This window comes from Crocodylus siamensis, chromosome 3 (assembly GCF_052110815.1).
Source record: "Crocodylus siamensis isolate JL-2025a chromosome 3, ASM5211081v1, whole genome shotgun sequence".
Taxonomy (NCBI): Eukaryota; Metazoa; Chordata; order Crocodylia; family Crocodylidae; genus Crocodylus; species Crocodylus siamensis.
In genome coordinates, this window is record NC_143397.1 from 72,562,118 (window position 1) to 72,587,054 (window position 24,937).

General features: G+C 40.7%; 1 protein-coding gene across 2 annotated transcripts; it reads left to right on the forward strand.

Annotated features, from left to right (window-relative positions):
* The first annotated feature begins 1,415 nt into the window (after window positions 1–1,415).
* Window positions 1,416–18,812, forward strand: ISOC1 (isochorismatase domain containing 1). Of its 2 annotated transcripts, none has more exons than XM_090038504.1 (5): window positions 1,416–1,713; window positions 6,898–7,017; window positions 7,201–7,404; window positions 7,723–7,839; window positions 17,251–18,812. In XM_090038504.1, exons 1-5 carry the CDS (start codon window positions 1,438–1,440, stop codon window positions 17,395–17,397), a joined length of 864 nt encoding a protein of 287 aa, XP_089894630.1. In that variant the 5' UTR covers window positions 1,416–1,437; the 3' UTR covers window positions 17,398–18,812. The 2 variants fall into 2 exon arrangements, with proteins under 2 accessions (XP_089894630.1, XP_089894631.1); XM_090038505.1 differs by lacking the exon at window positions 17,251–18,812 and adding an exon at window positions 16,437–17,225.
* The last annotated feature ends 6,125 nt before the right edge of the window (window positions 18,813–24,937 follow it).

Genomic DNA, 24,937 nt, shown 5'->3' on the forward strand with positions numbered 1-24,937 from the left:
GAATACCAGGAAAGCTTCTCATTTCTTTTCACCTGTAGAAAAACATGTGCTGTGTCATATAGGCTGTTGCACCTCATTGTGTGTACCCCCCTTTTTACAAGGGAGGGGTTGGCAACCTACAGTGCTGCTCCAACTTTTAGCCCAGCTGGCCAAATGAGTGCCATAGGCCCAAGACAAGGCACTGGGACCAAGATTGTGTTGCCCAGGTCTCAGCATGTGGGGGTCTTGGGCCTGTGGACTGGCCCCTATACAACTCATTTGGCCCATGGGGCTAACAGCTGGAGCAGCACTGTCTTGGCATGCCCTCCATTCCAGGATGACCTTGGTTTGAGAATGATCGCTACCGGGGCTCGTTGATGGGTTATAGACCAACCAGTGCTGTTATAACCCAACCAAAGGAGATTGATATCTATATCCAGGGCCGTCCCTGGGGGGAAGGGAGAATCGGGGCGATTTGCCCCGGGACCTGCAGAGCTGGGCCAGCTTTGGGTCTGGCTGCTCTGCCCCCCATCCCTCCCCGTTGCCGGGCCCCGCACAAGCTGATTTGCCCCCAGCTCTGCATCATGTTACGGTTGTCTCTGTCTATATCTGTACCTTCCTATAGAGAATCATAGAAAATGAGGGTTGGAAGGGACCTCAGGAAGTCATCTAGTCCAATCCCCAGCTCAAAGCAGGACCATCCCCAAAGACATCATCCCAGCCAAGATATCTATCTATCTTTTGATTTCTCTCGCTTGATATCTATCTTGATCTATTGTTCTCTCTCTCCCTTTCTCGATATCTATCTCCCTCTCTGTCCTGATCTATTTATTTCTCTCTCTCTCTCTCTCTCTCTTCCTCAGTCTTGATCTACAGATCTAAAGGTGTTGTCTGTCTCGATAGCTCTGTTTTTCTCTATTTCGATATCCCTCTCTCCATCCATAGGTGACTGGTAGGGAGTGCACGTGCCCCCCTGACGGGGCCAGTGCCCCCACCTCCCACCAACAGCCGACACCGATGCTGTTGGTAGGGCTGGTGCCCTCGGCGGCTTCTGCGGGTGCTCCCCCCAGATTCAGGAGGCACCAGTCACTCATGTATCCACCCCCCTCGATCTTGAACTGTAAATCTCTCTCCCCCGATACCTATCTATCTATCGATTTCTCTCTCTCCACCTCTCCCTTCATCTGTCAATCTCTCAGTCTGAATCATTCTGTTCTCTCCCCCCTCTCAGTCTTGGGCTATAGATCTCCCTTTTTAGCTAGCTATCTGTCTATTGATTTCTCTCCCCCCGTATCTGTCTATCCATCTGTCTATAGCTGTTTCTCTCTCTCGGTATCGGCGTCTCTCTACCGATCCGAGTCTATGTACACGGCCTCCCCCCGGCTGTCAGCGGGGCCCCCCCCCGGGGGGCGGGGCGGAGGCAGAGGGGGCGGGGCCCGGCGGGCGGGCGGGCGGAAGATGGCGGCGGCGGAGGGCCCGTGCCCGTGCCCGGCGGGGTCGGTGCCGGTCCTGTTCTGCTTCTCGGTGCTGGCGCGGCCGGCAGCGGTGCCGCGCGGGGCGGGCCACGAGCTGCTCATCCAGAAGTTCCTGAGCCTGTTCGGGGACCACATCGACCCGCACCGCAAGTTCGTGCTGCAGCTCTTCGCCGACGACTGGGGCCAGTACGTGGACCTGCCCAAGGGCTTCGCCGTGGGCGAGCGCTGCAAGCTGCGCCTCGTGCCGCTGCAGAGCCAGGTGAGCCTGAGCCCCGGGGGCCTCCGCCGCCCTCAGCCCCGCCGAGCGCCTGCTGCCGCCCTGCGGGGGGCAAGGGACCCCAGCCCGGCTTGGGCTCCCCTGGCGCCAGGGGCTGAGCCCCGTGTAGGAGAGGAGAGGCCCCCTGCAAGAGTTGAAAATCAGAACCTGGTGGGTCACTTGGGCAGACGTGTTAATCAGTGAGCTGGTTTAACTTAGTGTTAGACCTGCCCCGGGAGTCAAACCCTCCCTGGGACCTCCAGCGCCCGCCCTGTGTCAGCACCCTTGAGAGGTGGCCCCTGGGTGCTGGTCCCCCTGGAGAGGTTTGGGAGGGTGGCAGGCTGGGGTGTTAGGTCAGGGCTGAGGGTAGTCTAACGTAGAGGTTAGAGCACTGGTTCTCAATCTTTTTTTTTGGTACCAGGTCCTATTTGTGAACATGGATGACTGGTCCCAACCCAGTGTCCCTCACTCCCAACCCCTGCCCCAGCCCCCAGTGTGTGGGGCAGGGGGAGCCCCATGAAGCCCCTTTCCATGGCTTCCCATGTTTTTCTTCTTTAAAGGAGAATCCATTTTAAAGTTTGTTGATCCATTTTTTTTAAGTTTGCTCATAACCCTTTCATGTGTTCTTGTGACCCATGGGTTGAGAAACACTGGGTTAGAGGATGGTTTGGATGAGGATGATCCTGCCTTAGGCAGGGGTTACACAAGGTGATCTCTGGAGCTCCCTTCCAGCCCCACTTCTCTGGTGCCGGGGCTTGGGCTGGCAGCTTGAAAGTCGGTGCGTGTTAGGCAGCTTCAAGAAGAAGCATCGGAGCTGGTGCTCGGGGCATAAATTGCTGTCTTAAAAAATAAAAATAAAAAAAGAAGTCAGGCAGCACATGGGGTAGCCCCACTGTGCCACTGCCTTGCTCTTGAATTGTAGCAGTGAGCTTCCAGGCCGAGGGAAGCTTCAGTGCAGAGGCAAAAGGGATTAGGCAAAACCTAAATCCAGGAGGAAGCCACCCAGCAAGCTTGCTTTTTGTATTGAAAAAAGACTCATTATTAAGCTGGATAGTCTGAAGGCGCTTCCCAGAAGTATGCGCATCTCACGGTCACCCTTGGATTCAAGCTTCACGTTGAATGAATCCTGTTTCCCTCAGATGGATGGCGCATTGAGAGAGTAAACGCTAGTCATTTGAAATAACAGGTGCTGGACATTTATTTAACAAGCATGGTAGGATAAAGTGAGGGAGGGGGCTTCATAGTTGGAAATAGTGAAGGTCACTGTTTAAAGAGCTTCTTGCATCTCAGTTTTCTGTCAGACTTTAGGTGTCTCTGAGTCTTGCATCCAGTTTCACACAATAGGCTTCTTGTAACGTGCAGGTTAGTAGGAGTTGTGTGGCAGTCAACCACGAAGTCAGCATGCCAGACAGGATTTCATACTAAGCTATCTTTGTGTATGCTAGAAATCCCTGCTGCATGCTGTGGCAGTTGTGCTTGAGCAAAATTAGCTTTTCTTTCCCCTTTCCCACCTTGGGGGGTTATTAAAAAAATAAAATAAAACAGGATGTTCTGAAACAAAAATATGGATTTTATGTTCAGAAGAATGTGCAGATTTCAGTTGGAGTTAAAACACTCCTGTGTGTGTGTGTGTGTGTGTGTGTGTGTGTGTGTGGGGCAGAAATAACAGGTGAGTTAGAAATAGTATAATAAATGAAAAGTTTATTCTTTGGAACATTGGTAGGTTATTTGTATCTTCAGAAAAGACTTGTTTGTAAACTAAATGTAAACAACTGATGGAGGATCGGTTGAAATAAACTATCCAGACTTTTTGAATCTAATAATGTTGTTTTATACACCAGAAATATTTTTTTCAATATGTCTATTAGTGTGTGTCAAAGATCCTCCCTGATACTGTTTCTTTCTTTAATTAGGCTGCCAAGGATGTGATTGGAACATGATATGGGATAGTCATAACAAGATGAAAAGATAGTGCCTGAGAACAGCATTTACAGAAGGAAGGGCTGAAGTTGTATTCATTCACAAATGTATATATGACCAGAGGAATTGTCATTTAACTAGCCATTATTAGGGTCAAGTAAAGCAAAATTTTCTTGCAGAGTTGAGGGGGGAAAACAGGAGTTCTGCTCAATGAAAATGATCAGCATGGACTTCCAGTCCAAACTGAGTCAAGGGCAGAAAGAAGCAATGTAAGTAATGAAACGGAAGCTAGCTTAGAGTTCAAATAAACTAAGGCTGTATTAGTGACATAGATCATTCGTTTGTTTGTTTTCCTCTTCCAAGTGCAAATACCACTTTGCAAGAAATTCATGCACATGATACTCCAAGCCATGATCCTTGATTTGAATCCCTCTGCATGACTAGAGTCATAACTACTGTCTTGAGCTACAAGAGTTAGTATTGTGGTATCTGGTAATGCATCCTTAATAAACACAAATGACATTTTATTTGGTCATAATCTAACACAGGCTTCCAATCATTTTCATAGCACAGACCACATTGCGACGCTACTGTTATCTCATGGATTAAACTATAATCCAATTATAGCCCTATGGCAAAAGCAATTGCTTGCATGAAAAAGTAAATAGGGCAGTATTCACTAGGTCTTAGTTGCCTCCTTCATGTAATTTATTTAGCTGCTGATAATGAGGTTGAAACACCACTGTCTGACTAGCCAGCTCTTCTTGAACCTGCAGCAAATGGGCTTAATGATGGTACAGATTGGAAACATCTAGGGTACCGCTCTGCTGAAACTACACTGCTTTACATGCATCAGTGCAAGTCAGTAGGATAGGTGGGTTACGTTTGGCATTCAACAAGACGTAGCCTGTCAAATTTTTAATTCCTATCCAGCAGTCATGTAGAACAAGTTACTATAGTAAATACTGCTAGTCTGGCTACTAAGCTAAAACGCTTCTATTTCCCACAACAAAAAAATCACTTCTTTCCTGATGCCTAATAGTTTGTGAGCAATGTTTTGCCTTGGTGGGGGGGGGGTGAGACAAAACATATGTACATGCTGAATGAACAGAAGTGATTCCTTTTCATGTCACTAAGGACACGATCAGGTTCATCCTCTGGAGAAAAATAACAAAGTTCCTTAACTTTGGGACCCTGTTAATTCAAGGCAGGGCATATGGGTAAAAAGGATTTGCTCATTACAGTTGGCTGTGCCAGAGAGGTAGGCTTCCTGAAGGGGCAAGTGGAAGGAAGGAGATGCTGATACTTTGGGGTTAGACTGTATTTTTAGGGTTTGGAGATGTATCTGAAGGGAAGGCTGCTATGCTTGTTATGGCTTGGGGAGTTTTGAGGATAGGAACTAAGTGCGTCAGTATGAAGCTGGAGATGATGTTTAATTTTATTATCGTTTTTGTGTTATTTGTGTTAACTCTAATCATTATTATTACACTTGTATCCTGGATTTATAAACTTAAATTTATTAACAACCATCTTCATCTTAGTTACCAAACTGTCGTTTTAAAATTTTGTCAAAGCTGGTATTTTCAGGTGCGTTTTAGAAGGAATTCTCACTTTTTGGTGCACATCTCAAGGTCAGGCTGCTCCTGTATGGTTGTAAGATTTTTGTGGGAAATACAGCCAAGAAGATGCTCTTTAGCAGCAGTTGAATATGAACTGCAACATTGAGTAGCTTCCAAGAAATTGTAATTTATTTTATTGAAATAAATATTTCAGCATTAGAACACTTTTTTTCCACTTTCTGAAGTGTGAACCCATCCTCATGTATGTGCTCCAATGCCTTGTTTATTGCCTACCATTCAAGTCCTATGCTGAATACATTTTTTCTAATACCCTCAAGTTATTCTAGTGTTCTTATTGTAATATATGAGTTCTTCACAGGCCATATTGGATTTACTGTCAGATTTTACAAGAGAAAGGTTGAGGTATGGAGACTGCCAACATTTGTAAGTTTGGACAACCTTTTCATTTGTGTACAGAATTTGATGTGCACAGACAGGGTTGCCAACTCTCTGTAAATTTATGAAGACTCTAAAAATAACCAGGCTAAAAATGACTGTCCACAAAGAAATTGTGCTGTTTGTAAATCTCAGAGTAGAAACAACTTCACAGAATTGGATCCATAAAAGTGCTATATAGCTCATTGAAGCTCCAAGGTTGGAAAATGAGCTAGATGCATGATTAAAGCAGCAATGCCACCTGGTGTCTGAGCAGAAGTGCAGCACCCCAAAGGTATCTTTTCCCAGGGTTTCATGGCAACCCCAACTCAACCCATCCAGCAGTGTGCTGGTGCTGCTACTCTTAGTGCTGCCTCCCATCTGCCTGTACCACTGATGGGTGGCAGGTAGGTAAGCAGTGGTCCTTCTTTGAGGACGTATGCTTTGACGGGAATGGGGCTGGTGAAAGTAAGGCTGTGAAGGGGAGAGCAGCATGGTTCAGGGCATACCCATTAGGGGGTGGGGGTGAGTTGGGGACCCCTGAGGTGTGGGCAGCATGGTGTAAAATCGTTACTGCGGTCAAGTAGAGTTGTCAACCCAAAAACATTTTTTTCTCATCTCCAAACTTTTTTACTATAGTTTTGAACCCTGCCCTTGCCCAGGGTGTGGCAGAAGGGTTGCCTTTACATTATGTAAAACACATACCAGTAAAAATACATCTCAGTAAAAAGTAAGTTTGGTCCTCAGTAAAAACTTTGAAGATCGTCTGTCTGTAAATAACATTTATCTTGAATTGGCAACCCTCTGCCAGGACATGTCTAGACTGTCTGCAGACCATTCTTGCTAGTGCTTCAATAAAGCCTAGCAAACCAATTCCATATACCCTGAATCTCAGAAGGATGTAATTTAGTCTTTCTTAATGCAGTACTGGGCACGTACTAAGAAACATTCCTAAGACAAAAACTTAGGGTATGGGGCCAGCACTGTACTAAGAATGGTCGCATTGCATTTTTTTCCAGGTGTTAAGCGTGATCGAAGCAGATGTGCCATGTGTAGTTGGTTCGAATGCAATGGACGCTTGGCCCTAGGTTCTGATTTTTTTTTTTCCAGCATATGTGACATTTTTGTTTAATTTTTATACGCTTAAAGCATAGCATTAACATAACTAATTTCCACACTTTACAAATTAGATGGGCAAGTGCTAAAAATAGTACATTTTACAGGTAACTGTTAACTAGACTTATAAAGTTTAAATACTGTATTTTGTTTTCAGATGACTACATTGGGTACCTTGACACCCTCAAGCACTGTATTTTTCTGTTGTGATATGCAAGAAAGATTCAGACCTGCTATCAAATACTTTGGTGATATCATCAGTGTAGGACAACGATTGGTAGGTTTTCCACTCCAGCAGCTCCTCTCTAAAATAACTGTAAATTACTATCAGTATAGAGACTCTTCATGATTATGTTTTTAGTGGCTGGTGTTTTATAAAACCCAGTTTTTAAGTAAATGGTATGTATTATTGCTCAAAAATAACTTGTATGTTCTTTCTTTCTTTCTTTTTGCTTTGTAGCTCCAGGGTGCACGGGTTCTAGGAATTCCAGTTATTGTAACTGAGCAGTATCCCAAGGGCCTTGGAAGCACTGTTCAAGAAATTGATTTAACAGGAGCTAAACTTGTGCTCCCCAAAACAAAATTTTCGATGGTTTTGCCAGAAGTTGAAGCAGCATTAGCGGAGATCCCTGGAGTCCGCAGTGTTGTCTTGTTTGGAGTAGAAGTAGGTACTCTGTTACTATAGCGTAATGAAACACTCTTTTATGCTGATGTCTTGTGAAAAGTCATCATGTAAAGGATGAATTATTTAGGTTGGTGTCAGATTTTTAGAAGAGATAATCTGACGGTATGTTCAGTTAGACACATATAGGTTGGCTTTGTGGGACAAGGTCCTGTAATCAGTTTGTATTTAAAACTCCCATTTAATTCCATAGTGGGTTTCCCCCTCCCCAGTATGAAAAGGCTATAGGATTAGACCCTAATTGCTCTGTAGTTCTAGGCAGTGTTGCTTACCTCTTATAATATTGCTGTTTTTTTCCAGACGCATGTGTGCATCCAGCAAACAGCATTGGAGTTGATTGGCAGGGGTTTGGAAGTTCATATTGTAGCTGATGCCACCTCATCAAGAAGTATGATGGACAGAATGTTTGCTCTTGAGGTAATTTTCATGATTTAGATGCACATCCTTCTAAATCTTGGATCTGTGCGTTGTTCTCTTATTATTAAGGTTGCCAGCCGTTGCAGCTAAGTATGCAGGCTAGCAGAAATAAAAGGTCAGAGTGATATAGTCACCCACAAGTTAACTCACCAAGCAGCAGGAGGACCTTACGTGATGACCCGTGCCTATATGCAGAGCATGGAGTTGGGAAAATTTGGTAAAAATGGGAGTGTATCAAATAATATAGGTCATTCTGATTGACAGTATTTTAGGTTTTTGTGTTTAAAAATGTTACAGAACCTCATACTAGAATTCAGATTGGTATTTTGCTCAAAATATTGCTAAATTTAAACTCGTTGTTATTGCCCCTTCACATTTGACACAGTTCCTTCTTAAGCTCCTTTTAGTATACACAGAAAATTGAGTACAGCATAAACTAACCCTTTAGCTTTAAATCTCCAGAATCTTTACAAAATTACTTCATCATGACCAGGTAAATTCTTAGTCTAGCTGAACAACTTTGCAAATAATGTCAAAGTGGCTACATATAAAGCAAGAACATTCAAAAGTGTAGTTTCATTACATATACAGCTTCATGGAAATGAAGACACGTAGCTGCTTTGCAAGATTTTTTGTTAAAAAAAACAAGATGGGGAAAGAAAATGGTAACGGGCACTAAACGTGATTTTCAGGCACTAAACGTGATTTTTTTTTTCTCTGTATTTTAGCAGAATATCAAACTCTTATAATGAATAATAATTGCATAATTTTATTCTGTTTGCATAAAGTCAAAAAGTAGTTTAAGGTTTGACTAGAAATAGAAAGATTTAGGGGTAAAGGAAAATCAGTGGTATAGATTAAAACACAGTAACTTTGATTAAGCACAAGCTTAATGTAATCTGCCACATAATGCACGAGGAGCATTGTAGACTCGTTCCAAACTAGTGTACTATAGTAGTACTTGTCAGCAGCGGTCCCTCAATATGAGGATGACATTTTTCTAGTAAATAGGGATGTGGTTGTTGTGTGTGTAGGTGACTGAGGAGGCCAATTCAAGATCTGCATATTCAGCTGAAGATGTGACAAATAGTTCTAGAAGCAAGGGGCAGATTCTGGTGATGTCTGGTCACAAGTCTTTCTTTTTGTCTGTCTCATCTGTCCGCCTCCAAAGTGAGGCAAATTTGCTTGAAATGATAAATGCCTTTTGGGGATGATTCAGTGCTTTATTCTCCCAGATAATGATATTAATATTGGGTTTCTTCGTATTGGCCTTCAGGGTGCCCTTGAATCTCTTCTGTTATTCTAGATCAGTGGCCATCAGTGAGTTAGGAGTATAGGACCTGCTTTGGGAGCTGACTGTCAGGCATCCTTAAAAGCCCTGTCCAATGGAACTGGTATATATAAACATGGCTTCAATGCTGATCATGATTCCTTGAGCCAGAATGCTGGCACTTGTTCTTCTGTCCTTCCAGTTGACATGGAGGATTTTTCTGATAACATCGCTGATGGTAATATTCCAACACTTTCAGGTATTTTTGATATGTTGCCCAAGTTTCATACCTATACAACAGGATAGGGATGACAAAGGCCTGGTAGATGAGAAATTTGATTTTGGGTCCTGGTGTCATGATTGTTGAAGACATGATTTTGGAGCTATCCAGGGGCAGCACAGACAGATTTTTAGCTAGTGTTTAATATAATCAAATGATAGCTTTTGGGAAAGGTGGCTGCCCAAGTAGGGGAAATGGCAACATTCTCCAAGGATTTCCCTTTCATTGTAATATGTAGAAGAGTATCTGGATATTTAGGGGTGGAGTGGTACAGGATCTTGGTTTTTATTAAGTTAACAGTGAGTTAAAGAATTCCATATGCTTCACAGAAGCAATCAAGAGTGCCCTGGAGCTCTTCAGTTGAGTGGGAACACATGACATAATCATCAGCATATTGAAGATCATTAATGGAGGTGTTGATTATCTTGGATTTAGAACATGACTGGTTGACATTTAAAGGAGTTCCTGTCCTTAGCGGTACTGGATCCAACTCTAGATGCAATTTATCAGCAATGAAATGAGGAATAGCTGTGAAAAAAGTGTTGGTGCAATCACACATCCTTGCTTGACTCCAATTCTAATAGTGAAGGGTCTGTTTGTGAGCCATTGTTTAGGTTGGTGGTTGCTCTCAGGTTGTCATGATGAAGTCTGATAATGGTAACAAATTTTGGCAGGCATCTAAATCCCATCAGGATTTTTTGTAGGATGTCCCTGTTGATTTGAATTGAAGACCTTAGTCAAGTCAGTGAAGACCCTGTAAAGATTTCAGTGTTACATGCAGCACTTCTACAGCTGTTTAACATCAAACATTGTTTCTATATGCTGTACCTCTCAGTGGCTTAAACCACTTTGTGACTTGGGTACACTCTCTTCAGCAAGGAAGGCAAGTCTTGTGAGGAGAATGCAGGAGACTGTTATTGAACTCCTGTCCATAGTGGAGAAAAATACCATAATAATTACTGTAATCGGTTCTTTCTGCTTTCTTGAATATGGTTACAATTCTGCTGTCTCAAGTCACTGAGAATCTGTTCGTGTTTCCAGATTTCCTTAATAACAATATGTATTTAGTGAGAGAGGTTTTTTCCTTTTACTTACGAAGAGAAAAGTCTAAGAGAAAAAGGTAATTTTTCTATGACAGGATTATTTCATATGGCTTGACTGGTACCTCCTACAACTTGTCTGTGATATTTAGCAACTTCAGCTTTAGTTATAGGTAGTGAGGAACAAGCGTGCAAATTCTCTGACCTCAAAACAGACACTGGACTGAGATTCAAGAGAGAGTCTAACTGCTAACTATCACAAACTTTTTGTCTTGGGAAGATCACATAAGCTCATGTACTTCAGTTCAGTTCACAGTACTTCTGTGAAATGGGTCCAATATAGTACTCTCTTACCTTTTGTAGAAGTATGATAATGAATTCGTTAGTAGTTGTGAGCCACGTATGTTGTATGATGGTGAAGACCACATAAGTACATAGATCAGTGGTTCACAGCCTTTTTAGACTCCAGGCACTTTATAATTTCTCTGAATTTAGCAGCACACGTTTAAAAAAAAATGTTTTTTGAGTGGGGGGAAAAATAACGGAACAATTCTTCTGTTGCAAAGAACTCAGACTGCTACAGGTCAGAAGGTTTTTAACGCTGTGGATTCCTATTTGAAATCTCTGGGTTTATCTTGTAAATTATGTGTAGGTGTTTGCACACACAAGAACTAATATTGCAGGACACTTTGCAGCACCCTCAAAAGGATTTCAAAGCACCCCAGGGTATTGTGGGACCCCCCACTGAGAATCACTGACTCAGGTAAACTTCCAGTCTACTTCTTACCAGACTGCTGGGCATGAGTTTACTGATAAACTGATAGAGCTTTCATGTTAGCTGCAGCACACTTGTAGAAATCCTTCTTTGCTTTTGTCACTAATTACTGTCTGAGCTTAATACTTATTGCTGAAAGTATTTCAGCCCTTGTGGCCAACACTAAGTTGTTAATACTCCCATTTGATAGTGTTACTTTTAATCATAGCTCATTATCTCAAATAGTCAGTTCAGAGAGTCTTCTGTTGCTGGATTTTATTGCCACTACTTCTGGTCCCAGTTGCTTCCAACAACATGGATATAACCAGCTTACAGGGACTGCCTCCAAAAGGATTTCTTTTCAGTCCTTTTGTTTTTGACTTATTCAGAATATCACCAACATGTTGAAATCAACTCCTGTGTCCTCTTGCAAGAGAGCGAGGGTCTTATGTATTTTAAGCTTTGAGGAACATTATTCAACTAAGTAATGCGCAGAACCATTTTTGCTGCACCTGACACATCTTTCATTCTTCCTGTAGATTTCTGTAAGATTTCTGCACCGTTAGTTGAGGACAAAACAACAGCCTACATTTGTAATTCATCTGCTCTGAACATCCTCCCTTTCACTAGAGAAGATCTTTCCCTCCACTTGAATAAATGTATGAATAGCCAATTAGAGATCTTATAATTTTCATCTGCTGTTATCTACTCACTGCATGTTCCCATACATGTTGTTTTTACAATTTACTGACTTTCCTTCTCTACACAGCTTGTTCTTGATACCCTCCAGAATACTCTCCACAATTTAAAATATACAAAGAATTGCAGTGGCAGCTATCCTCTGGCTCTCTGCCAGAGATCAGTAACAACTGGTTATCACCTACCAGGCACCATGATAAACCCATGGTACAGACAGAAACTGTTTCAGGCCTTTTTAATCAACCTTGTGACCAAATCTTGAAGAGGAGAATTAATAGGGAATAGAATCTGTGCCTTTCACTCACGGAAAAGAAGAAGTTTCCTCTGCATTATTTTCATCAGAGATGCAATTTCCTGATTTTTATTTGCATTTTATAATTCATGAAGAAACGATTCTTCATGTTTAAACAGGAGGCACATTAAGAAACCTTTTTTTTCTGAAAATTACCTCAAACCTACAAGAATATTACTGATTATCAGTATGTTGGTCGCTACATTCATTTACAACCCCATTGTTTTATGTTCTTCATAGATTTCATAGATGTTAGGGCTGGAAGGGGCCTTGGAAGATCATGGAGTTCAGCCCCCTGCCCCAGGGGCAGGAAGTCAGCTGGGGTCATAGGATCCCAGCAAGATGGAGGTTCAAATGTTTTTTAAAAGCGTCCATAGTAGGTGTTTGCACCACCTCTGGAGGCAGTCTGTTTCAGGCCTTGGGGGCTCGGGCAGTAAAGAAATTTTTCCTTATGTCCAGCCTAAAACCTTTCTTGAGAGAGATCCTTTATTATACTCATCTGCTTGATGGACAGAATAGACATGTCAGAGCAAATTTATTGTTCTGCTATACCCTATTTCTCATGAAAAGAGGATCTCTTGTTTTAACAACAATACTAGCATTTTCTCTCCTTTACAGATGTGATATCAAGATTCCCCTCAGAAAAAAAGTAATCTTTATGCCTTAAAACATCTATTTCCATGCTCTAATTAGGAGAGAGGAATTGTATACAGGAGCTAAACTAGTTAATTAGTTGCCCAGCTGACAACTATATACTGGAACCTTCCTGGTCAGCACATGCAGCCTCAGGGAAATGTCTATCATTTATAGCTCAGGATGCATATATATATATATTGCTTCCTAGCACCCGGATAAATTTCCTCCCTTGTGTCATGGGTTTGGAAATTCTGTGTCTAAAAGCCTGCCTGGCTGCACTAAGTAAGGTGCAAAAGTCTAGCTATAAAGTAGGTCACAGCTCTTAGAGAAGAGAGCAAGACAGGAGAGTTCCTGACAGAGTCATCTCTACTGTGTTGCCCCCCAGCAAAGCTGATGAATGAAGTTGGGGAGTGTGGCTCATGGCAGAGAGAAAGCCCTGGAAGTAGCAGGCTGGAGTTTTAGGCAGGCTGAGCAGCCATGATGACTTGGAAGATATATTTGATAGTGCACAGTCCTAAGACTGGTAATTGTGATAGTGCTCAGAGAGACTGTCATGGTAGTGTTGACTAAGAACGAAAGACTGTTGGATGTGATTGCCAGTAAGAAGGAGGATATGAGAAGAGATACACGAGAAGGCCGTATTGGGACATGAATAATGTTGTGAGATTGACTGCATGGTGTTTACTGCCTCAAAGTAGTATAGCTCAAAAGGGAGTTGAGTGTATTAGCTCATTCATCAAGGTTTGTGGCATGTGACAGCATTTGTGTGTCATCTGAAATGTCACATTAGCAACACTGACCAGAGAGAGACTTCAAAAGTGAACTAAAATGCGGTAGGAGATGCACACTGGGGGTGTGGCAGATGTGTTTGTTCTTGACAATCGCATTTTTCAGTATAGTGTTTTAAATATTTGTTTCAGCTAATAGTTATGGTGCCAGCTGTAGCAGTTTTTCTGGAGAAGGAGGAATCATCTTTGCTATATTTCCAGCTGCTTATAGAAAAATGAACCTGCCTGGGTATAAACTGAAACTAAACTGTGTGCCCAGGGGAGTGAGCTTTCCTTTCTGTAGTGGCTCCAGTCTCTTGCAGCATTCCTCACTTTCACATAGCACTTTACTTTTCCTGCAGATTTCAAAATGTAATGATATTTGCCTGGAGTACCTCAATTATTTAATTTGTTAAATTTAACTTGTGTTTGTTCCCATGTTGTCAAGGTATTCTATATCTATTGATGCTATAAGCAGTAAAAAGAGCTGAAATAAAAGTTTCAACCATGCCTATTTGTCATGTAGTTATTGCCTTTGCAGCTCTTCCTCTGAGGTAAAAAGACCCCCAAACAACCCAAAACAGATTACAGGAAAAAATACGGCTTCACCTTCACCTTGGGACTTTCAAAGCATGCTGTCCTACCACACGCGCATGTGCACACACACATGGATTGGTTCACATTATTATTGTGATCATGGCAAAAAATCTGCACTCTGCTATTTAAGTGTTAATCCTCATTTTGAGTAAAAAAAGAAAACCCTATTTTAAGACCCTGCAGCTTCTGCTGGCGCACGTTGTCTTTGAGAGGTAGACACTGGTAACAAGTATGTTCCTTCCAACTTTTTATACCCTTTTTTTTTCTCTTTTGTACTATGCGAATCCATGTGAAGCTGCTATACTAGACATAGAGATAGAGAAGAGGTGTGTTTCTGGATGTCCTACTTCCAGAGTAATGCAAGTCCCATGAGATAATGAGACCTAAGTGATGCATAACCCATGTACCAACTTTCTTCACAAGGAGAATTTTTCCTTTAAAGAACATGCTTTTTAAAATTTTCCAGGTAGCCATTCTGTAACAGAGCACTCTATCACTATTCTGCCTTAACAAGGGCATGACTAGCATGAGATCTACTCAGTGCCAAAAAAGTGACTGTTATTGCTTCATCACTTGCGTTTTTTTAGAGCACGTGGCAGTAATGTTTTTCCTTGCCAATGCATTGTACTTCACACTGATATTTCTTAACAGTATATCCTCTAATCATAGAGCTATATAAAATTAGTTGTGGAAGCAACCTCAAGAGGTCATCTAGACCAACCTCATGTTCAGATCAGGACCACCCCCAACTATATCACCCCAACCAAGGATTTGTCTAACAGGATCTTAATAACCTCCAGGGATGGAGAGTCCACAACCTTTATGGGTAACCTGTTCTAGGGTTTTACTACCCTCCTAGCAAGAGAATTTTTTGTGATATCTAACCTAAACTTCCCTTGTTGCAACTTGAGACCGTTCACTGCTCCTTGTTCTGTTATCTGCCACCACTGAAAACAGTAGCTCCATTGTTTTCGGAGCTGTCCTTCAGGTAGTTGAAGGCTGCTATTAAATCCTCTCGCAGTCTTTTCTTTTGCAGACTAAATAAGCCCGGTTTCCTCAGCCTCTCCTCAGAAGTTGTGACCCAGCCCCGTAACCATTTTCAATGCCCTCTGCAGGACTCTCCAATTTGTCCACATCCTTTTTGTAGTGGGGACTCCAAAACTGGACGCTACTCCGGATGTGGCCTCACCAGTGTTGAATAGAGGAGAATAATCACTTTCCTTGATCTCCTGGCAACACTCCTACCGATGCAGCCCAGTATGCTATTAGCCTTGTTTCCAAGAAGGCTAGAAAGTATCATTTGTAAAATTCTAATCGTAGCCTCAAGGCAAGCCTTTGGTGCTTAAATTCTACCACTTGTATCCATTTATATATGACCTAAGGAAGTTTTATGCATGGCAGCTAAGATTTTTCTCCACTGAAATTTCCCTAAATTTGTTGTATGCTATATCTATAATGATTAATTTTAAGCTATTCATGACTTCATATGCTGTGAGAGTGTTCTGTTCTGTAGCAAATTGAGAATATTGTCTGCTGGAAATTATGCAGCTATTGTTAGCTTGGAGCAAACGGTATAGTCACTGTTTTACAGGGTGTGTATTAATCATCAAATATGATACTTGCCTAAAAATAAGTTAGTGTTTTTTCCCCTTTTACTTAATCCAGTAACCAAGGAAATAAAAATCCCAGCTCTACCTAGAAGTTCTTCTTTACAACCCACAATAAAACCAACAGAGAGAAATACATACCCTTTTCATACCTCCTCCCCCCCCTGCTTCAGACCCCCTTGGTTATAATAATCTTCATGTTTTGTACAGCTTGGTGGAGGATAAGGAAATTAAAATAAGACCAAAGGTAGGGATATAAGGTGCGATGTTAACTAAGTAGCAACATAACTCTGCAGTGAAAGTTTAGCCAAGCAGAAAGGGGTGCAGCTTTTCTCCTGCATGCGCCAGGATAGCTTGCTGTACAGGCAGCTGTTATAGCCGTCCAGATTTTGCAAGCAGTATAAGATGTATTTTGTTTTGAGACAGACCAGGGCTGTCCAACATTAGTGTTACTAAGGGCCACATGCTGTGAAAGCCAGTTGTCATCAGGGGGAGCTGTCCCCCCTCCCCACCCCAGGGATCTTTCCCCTGCTGCCTGGGTGGCCACCTTCCCCTGTCCATTGGTACCTGCAGCATGTGGCCATGGGATAGGTGGCTGCAGGGGCCTGTTATGTATATATTAACTACTCACAGGCTTCATATCGACTCCTTGCAGGCTACATGTGGTCCACAGGTCACCAGTTAGACAGCCCTGCGGCTAGACAAACATTACTCGAGTTAATTGGACAGGTACTGAATTACTTGAGATAAAACAGTTTTCTTGATTTGAACAGTTTTAACATTTATGTTGGGAATATTTTATAGTCTTTCAGAAAATCTGTGTATGCATAGTTGTTACATGGGCTGTAATGAAATATTTGCATCAGCTTTGAATTGTTAATAAAAATTATTTCTGTCTGACTAATACAATGGGTATTTGAAGTAACAAGTGAGGTCTGTAGAAGAGGTCTCCTCCCTGAGACTGCTTGTTTTAGTATACTGTGAAACACTGGTATATTGGATGATACATAACAACAAGCCCTGAAAAAAAAGCTGCTGTAGCAGCTACCCCACTGATTTTTTTTTTTTAAACTTCCCACATAACACCATCCAACTTAAACTTTAACAGGAAAATATATTAAGCCTTTCAAAATCCTGCAAAATTAGAATATCTTCATTTTATATACAAGGAAACTGATGTTCTTAGAGAAAGGCAAGTAAAGCTCGCATAGACTGTCTGAATGGGAGAAATAGCCTTTTTGCCTAACAGGCCTTCACTTTTAGTCCAAGACAGCCCTTTCCATAATAAGCTATAATGAAATGGGCCAAACGCTTCCATTTTAGTTTTATTGGTAGCATTGCCAATGAGCACTACTGAAACAGCTACAAGTTTATTATATAGCAGATATTTTTAAAGTATTATTCTGATCCTGCATGTTCCCATCCATACTAAATTTTTAAAAAAATTTTTCTCCCTTTTTCTCTTTCAGCGTCTTGCTCACACTGGAATTATAGTCACCACTAGTGAGGCTATATTGCTGCAGCTGGTAGCTGATAAAGAGCATCCAAAATTCAAAGAAATCCAAAATCTCATTAAGGCAAGTGCTCCTGAGTCAGGGCTCCTTTCCAAAGTTTAAAGAGGACCCACTGTAAAAGCAGAATGTCACTTTTAAGGAAGAAGTCAAGCTGTAAGCATACGCACACATTTTCTCACACAACTTTTGGCAGAAATGTTAAACTGAAAATTGACATATTTGTGCTTGCCTTAGCAAAATTTGTCTGGTTTTACTGTCCAGGTGCCAGTGTGTTCTGTTGAGTCAAAGATGTCAAAGGCTTTGGATATCATAGGATCCTTTTGTTGTCAGATTCTTATTTATTTTAAAATATAAAACTCAACAGAGGTAGGTGCCTGTTTGTCTGTACTGTACCCACTGATTGTAACAATTCCAGAAAGTGCATATATATGTGAAATCTCTTGATTGTGCACTTTAAAAAATGTACTCTGTTATTCTGTGTCATTTTTTGTATTAATAGTAGAGAAAAATGTATAGGATAAATGTAACGTGAAATGCTTTAACATTCTACATAAAGTATACTATTTTAATAGAGGAGAATTTCAGAAGAATAATATTAATAGATTTATATGTGTATAATGTCTTTTAGAGTAAAAAATGTAAATGCTTTAGCTTATTCAGTAGGAAAGACAAATGATGCAACAATAAAGGTTTGATTTTATTTTGGTGGTTGAAGTTAGATAGCATGGATTCTTGATTATTCTGTGCTTGATTAGCAGCTTTATTTCAACTGAAGGTTCCTTTTGGGTCTTCTAAAATTATGCAAAAGTTCTGGTTGCCCCATTTAAAATTATTTAACAAAAATCTGTTTATGACAAGGATTAAAGGATTGGCGTACAGTAATTTAAAACTAGTGACAGACTATTGGCAGTTTAAATTGCATGCAGATTCCTGAGGGAATACAAAAATCTGGAATACTTCAGTTTCAGACACTGAAGGATAGCTAATTATTTCTAGACATGTCTCCCAGATTTTTTTTTTTTTTTTTAAATCCTTGTATGGCCAGATTTAATAAACTCCATCTGGTTTCTGCATTTGGCTAAGCAAGTCCTGAAAAAAATCAACTTTTTCTGTGTTTGTGCAGACTTTTGCAGGACTGTTGTTGGATGGAGCTTAAATGGAATCTGGCCTAAAAGCATACTTTCAGAAAGGGCATCTGTAACTTGTTGCTATATATTTTATAGCTGGAACTAAACTTTAACACATGATTGTTCTTCTTGAAGGCACGTTCTTCATGTTCTAATGATTTAAATATTGTTATATAGAGTTTACAATGAGAATATTTGACTTTTTTTTTTTTTTAAAGCATTTTGAAAGTATCTAGTTGATAACACATAATGCTAACACTGGTCTTTTTGATATAAGAGTACTTAAAGCAAATGTAGTATCTGAAATGAATTATTATCCCCATAACATGGATCAAAGAATTTGTTCCAGAAAATATAACTGTTATGTTGAAAGCAAATAAAATATTAACACTTTCAGTCTCTCTGTGCTTGTGTTTTTTATTGAAGGGCAAATTCTGAAAACTTAATTCAACATCAGTGTTGTTCTAATTTGTGCAGCCTATGAACTTCCATGGATGTCAGGGGAATTTTGAGCATCAAAGGTGCATTATGTCCCAGGAATAATGTTTTTCCTTATATTTTTGTGATCATTTATACTCTAAAGTTTAAGCAACTAACATGAATCTATGAATCTTGTAGTCATGGCCCAGAAGAGAGAAGAGGAAAGGAAAGAATTGAAGGAACCTTTTGTCCCGTGTCCTGACCTACTTCTACCTTCTTTTCTGGTATATTAATCATGCTGCCTAGCAAAGTGAAGTCCACTTAGATAACTATACACAAAAAATACTATAAATACCAAAGTGAAATATGATTCTGTTCCTTGTTATTTATATGTATATATCAGTTGGGGGGAGGGGGAGGGGGCAGGTTAGGAAAATTTGTCAACAGTTTTCATGCATGTAGATTTTTTTTTTTTTTTAAAGAGATGTTGTCAACTGTTGGAACACCATATTTTATTTGAAAAACAGGCATTTATATATGATTGCAGTTCTGGGGAATTCATTAAGACATCAGTATAACAGGGAGTTGATTTCCTGTAGGGCCACATGTATTTCCATCATCCCACACAGGTTTCACTGGAATTACAGTGCCAGAGCAAACCACCAAGGTCATAGAGCCTGAACAGTATCTCCTTTACTTCCAGCAAAGCTAAGATTTCCATGAGACTTGTGAAATGAATATATTGCTTGTGCTGCCCAAAAGTTGAAGGAAACAAAGCCCAACTGTTCCTTGTCCCAAATCAAAAAAAAAAAAAGAGGAAACTTCGTGAGATCTTTATGGCGGTTTCTTTTGCTTGAGTCATTTCCCAAGGAATAAAGAAGAAGAAAAGTAGTACTGGAATGATTAGAAAGGTTATGAAATATCCATCATTGGTAAATTGTAAGCTCATACCAACAAAGACTTAGCCAGCATGATTTAAACAGGGATGATCCTGCCTCTCCCACGAGGTCTTGACAGAATGACTTCCTGAGGTTCCTTGCAGTCCTACTTTTTCTATGAATCTAAGACTTTGGGGACAGAAATGTCTTTTAAATCTAATTCATATTCCCAGTGATGCTTATTTCTACTTAGAACACTTGCTACATTTATTAATTTCTTCTTAAAGTTTTTAAAAGCCCCAATTCATCTGTGTTTGTTGGGGGTGTCCCCATAGCGCACTTGACTAAAAGTACTGTGTATCTTGAGACTTTGGCTGAGAAGTGAGGCACAAGGCAAATGAAATGCTTTTCCTTTACTAGTGCACTAATCAGCATATTTGCATGGTCTGAAGTGTCTTAATGAGATTATAATAGTTTGTTTAAAAACGAATTGCCAATTTGCGTGTTCCTCAGGCAATAAAGATTAAGACAATTTTATGCTATTTTTTTATGCTGCTGTTCAAGTTTTATTATGTTATTTATACTGGGGGCACGTGGGCTTGCTTGCTGATTAGAGTACCACAGACGAGAAGAGTAGGAAAAGAGATCAAAGGACCAGTTTTGAGAGGTGGTGAACTCCAGCAGTTCTTTTTAAATTGGAGCCATTGGTCATTAGCTTATGCACAAGTTTCACAAACAACATCACCTTTGACTTAAGCACCTCCTTGATATGAAAACATTGGTAGCCTATTTGTTTTTAATGTTATGTTGATCCATCCTGGTTGACATACAATTATATTTTTTATTTTCCTTCTTCCCTAAAGTGGCATGTCAGATTTGTTTTCTATCTGTTTACTGCTGTGCCCAAGGAGTTACTTTATCTGTCCAGTTATTTAATTTAAGGAAGTGGTGCTCAACCTTTTTGCCCCAAGGGCCACATTGGCAGTCCCAGTCCATCTGTGGGTTCTCTGATGGTCCCAATCCAGTCTGTAGGGCAGGGGCAGTGGGACCTGATCTGCCCCTGCAGAGAGGTAGAGGCCAGCATGACCCCAGTCTAACCACATAGGTGGAGAGGGAATGACCTGGTCCTCACCCAGGTGCGCAGGGCTTGGGTATTTGGCAGTGGAGGAGGGTTGCCAGTATTACTGGCCACCACTTCCCCCACCACCAAACTCCCTGATCTGTGGGAATCTGCATGAGCCAAGAGCTAAGCTGTGCCTGGCAGTAAGGGGGGAATGGGGTAGAAGCTTTAGATGGCAGGCATAGGGGATGCCAGGGGTCTATGGGCCAAATTTTTCCCACAGGCCAGGGATTGAACACCCCTTATCGCCGGTACCATATTTACTCAAATCTAAGATGAGATCCCACCCTTCCCATACACCCCTCATCTAAGATTCCTGTACAAAGTGTGTGTGTGGGGGGGGGGGGGGAGCAGGAAGCTGCTGTGGCTCTGACTGGCCCCGAGCCCAGGTCGGGGCTAGATCAGACCTATAGCAGTATCCTGCCTCCCACCCCAGCTTGCCCTCTAAAGCTGTGGAATGGGAGGAAGCAGTAGCGATTTTGGAGAGTGGGAGGGGCAGGGGCTGTGAGGAGCTAGGGGTGGGGCATGCTGGTGGCAAGGGACCAGGAAAGCTGCAAGGGGAAGAAGTGGGGGCAGAGGGCAAGGGATCCATCTGACTGCTCCACCCACTTTTTTCCCTGCTGTGGGGTGTAGAAACAAAGTTAAGACAATTCTCCACTAATTCTATACCTGGAAAATTACAACAAATTAATAAATTGTCCATATATAGAATCTAATTATTGAGGGGCTGTCTTAAATTCAGGGGAGACTTAGATTTGAGTAAATGCGGAATTTCTAAATGCCGATCAGTGTGACTTGCAGTGGTCAAGTCGTGAAAGGAAATAATCTACCTGAAAAGACTCTATTAAGACAGACAACACATTCATACTGCTAATCAGGATTCAGATGCTTTAAAGTGCACTTTATAATATTTTTCTGATAGTTTTAGTATTACTGACCTATAGAAATAATACAAATGTTTCTTTCGTTTCACTTATCTTTAATAAAAACACGTAAGTATGCATATGTGCTAATGCTAGCTTCTCTAATAAAGGAAAAACCCAGTCTAGTTGGTCATAGTTTACATAAACATAAAACTGTTGGAGAATATTGATGCATAAACCTATTGTCCTAAGTCTGCCTTTGATAAGTGACCTTTGGATAAATCTGGCAGCCTATGAATAAAAACACATTTGTGATATTTAGTACTGTGGCTGGTGTTCAATGTACTTGCAGTTCAACATGCAGTCTCTACACAAGGTACCTTAACAATGTTTTTTAAGGTTTGAATTGATCTCTCATACAGCAGATGAAATGTATACTCCTTATGTCTCAAAGCAAATTTGTTTCTCTGTGCAGGTATAGAGGATGGCTGCTTTATACTTCATCTTGCTAGGTTAGGGTAGAGAAGAAAGGACAGGTAGATTTTTTTTTCATGCTATTATGTGCCCATTTTTCAGTTTCAAATGTCCAAAGAGAATTTAGACTAAAAAATGAATTGGTCCCTTAGTGTATTGTGTGGTTTTGGTGAATACCATGATACAATTCACTCACTTCTCTTCCATTCATTGACAGGAAATGGAGGAAATACTCTCACTTTTTAATGATATCTTTGATAAAACTTTTGTTAATTTAAAGCTAGTAGATTCAAAGATTTCTTTTTTGTTTCTTTTAAAAACAACCCAGAACCACTAGTTTAGTGTTGTATCCTTTTCATTTAAATATATTTTCATTTAAAAATGAATTGGAGGGGACACTGGTTAAACCTAGTTAAGCACATCCTGCCATTTCTGTAGCATGAGTTAGTCTTTTGCAAGATTGCTCATATAAAGAAGTGGATAAAGCAGAAGTGGAAAAAATTATTACAAAGAAATCTAATGACCTGGGTCTTGTGCAAACCCCTCCTACTGTCTTTCAAAATTTCTGATACAATAAGCATTGTATCATAAAAATTTTGCTCCCTTGTTTGCAAGTTGTTGATGTACACCCTTTAATCTTTCACATGATAATGACTCATTTCAAACCCTTGCAGACTGAAAAGGGTTATCTAGTGTGGTGCAATAGAAGACTAGTCATTAAAGGGAGCTTCAGAAGGGAAGCAATTATCTTTTGTGCAAACCTTTATTAAAAATCTAAACAAGCACAGCTATAAGTTTAAATAGAAATATGAAGTAAGAAGAAATAATCATCCCTGTCTCATAAATATGTAACACCCTGCTACTGAAAAGAGGTCTGATGTTTAAATAGACAGTCAGATAGGAAGGCATTCAAGTGCTGACTCTCTCCCCCACATATGTGCCACCAATATAAGTCCCTTTATATTCAAGAAAATTATGCATATTCATAGCTTCTTGACCATACTTTGGTTTCCTTACCGCATTGTTTGGGGTTCAGAGAGACTAAAAAGGCTAGAGTTTTTCAGTTCAGGAAGGAGAAGGAGAGATACGACAGAGGTATATAAAAATCATAAAGGGTGTAGATAAAGTGAATAGGGAACTGTCAGGTTGTTACTACACATTACCATTAGTACTTTATAAGTCTAAGAAATGCTAGACTGTGTTAAAGTTAGTACATTCTCTGATCAGTCTCACAATAGGACCAAAACAAGGAGGCAGGTGGCCACTTTCAGGGGTAGATCACAGGGCTGACTGCCTTTTTATGTACTTCTTGCATAAGGAACCACACCCCCTTCCCCTGATTGGGGTGGTGGGTCTGTTGCATGCTATGGCAATGGAGCATTGTTCTGACACAGAATGGCACTTCCTGTGCTAGAAGTATTCTTCTAATCCTAATATCACTCTGACTAGTATAAACAATTACTAGTTGCATGCTATTTTTGCAGATAATTGATGTTATACATTTTACTTCTCTAAACTTCAAAATATTCAAAAGACCTTTTGCACCTGCTTAAGGTCTGTTATGCTGTTCTGGCCATACTTATTTATCACTTATTCTAAATCTTATGACTAAAGATTGCTTGCAGGTCCAAGGCTTGCTAAGACTCTAGGCTGTACCTATGTGAAGTATCTAATTTACAGGCCCTTTTGCCAGTTGGTTCCCTGTTTGCATTCCCACTATGTTTCTTTTTTTTTTCTTTTTATTTACCTATATTAGACTTTAAGCTTCAACTCTAACCTTATCACCTTGCTTTTTTATTAATTTGTTTAGTTTTTTATATTAGTCCACTGATATGTTTTATGAATACATTTGAGCATATGGGCTGTTCATGAATTGTGGAACCTGTCTTTATCTTTTCTACTCTGTTATATACTGATCACTTTGCTTGATATGGAGTCTCTAGAGAGGGTAACACCAGACTGTCAGCATAGTCACCAGTGAAGTGACAGGTAAGAAATCAGTGAAATTGCCAAGCAGTCCTCACTTCGAAGAGACTGACAGCTCTGAAACAAAGCTGTTAGCTAGCCACTGAAGATCTTTTTGTTAGGTCTGAGCTACTGAGTTCCTAGGATTTGGAAACAAAAAGGAGATAGTGTAGGCCAGTTACTCTGAATCAGGGTGCCATAGCACCACGGGGTGCCTTAAGATCCTCTCAAGGCAGGGTGCTATGTGGTATTAGCACTGTTAGGTACTCAAACATGATTCACATGATAAGCTCTCAGATCTCAAACAGTGTCAAAAACATTCTGACTTCTTGTGGGCTTACTGCATTCTTTGTCACAGAAGAATTGTTCTATTATTTTTCCACAGGTAAAAAATGAAGCTATGGGCTGGCATTTTCCAAAGGGTCCCTTGAGTCTAGCAAGGGTACATCTCTGGGAAGTCATCTTTTACTGGCATTCTCAGTGCTATGGGACTTCTATGCTGCAGAGGAGACATAACATAGAATCTAGCCCTTGGTATTTATACTATGTTCATCATTATAAGGAACTACTGCAAGAAACTTCTAAGCATAACTGACACACTTCTATGATACTCGGAGTTTCTTTAGTTCAGAAGCAAAGCATGGAGCTGAAATGGCAAAGTCCAACAAGAGCAATTGTGTTGTTCCAGACTGTTCATTTTACTTTAACAAGTACCCAAGGAGATACTCTAGCAGTTTGCAGAATATGTTGAGACAAGTAGTTCATGGCTTTATTTAAGGTGTAACTTCACTCCCA

What these genes read in the sequence shown, in the direction of transcription:
- ISOC1 (XM_090038504.1), top strand. Translation starts at nt 1,438, where the DNA reads ATGGCGGCGGCGGAGGGCCCGTGCCCGTGCCCGGCGGGGTCGGTGCCG. An exon ending in TCGTGCCGCTGCAGAGCCAG is followed by an intron (nt 1,714 to 6,897) that starts GTGAGCCTGAGC and finishes TTTTGTTTTCAG; the next exon opens with ATGACTACATTGGGTACCTT. An exon ending in TTGTCTTGTTTGGAGTAGAA is followed by an intron (nt 7,405 to 7,722) that starts GTAGGTACTCTG and finishes GTTTTTTTCCAG; the next exon opens with ACGCATGTGTGCATCCAGCA.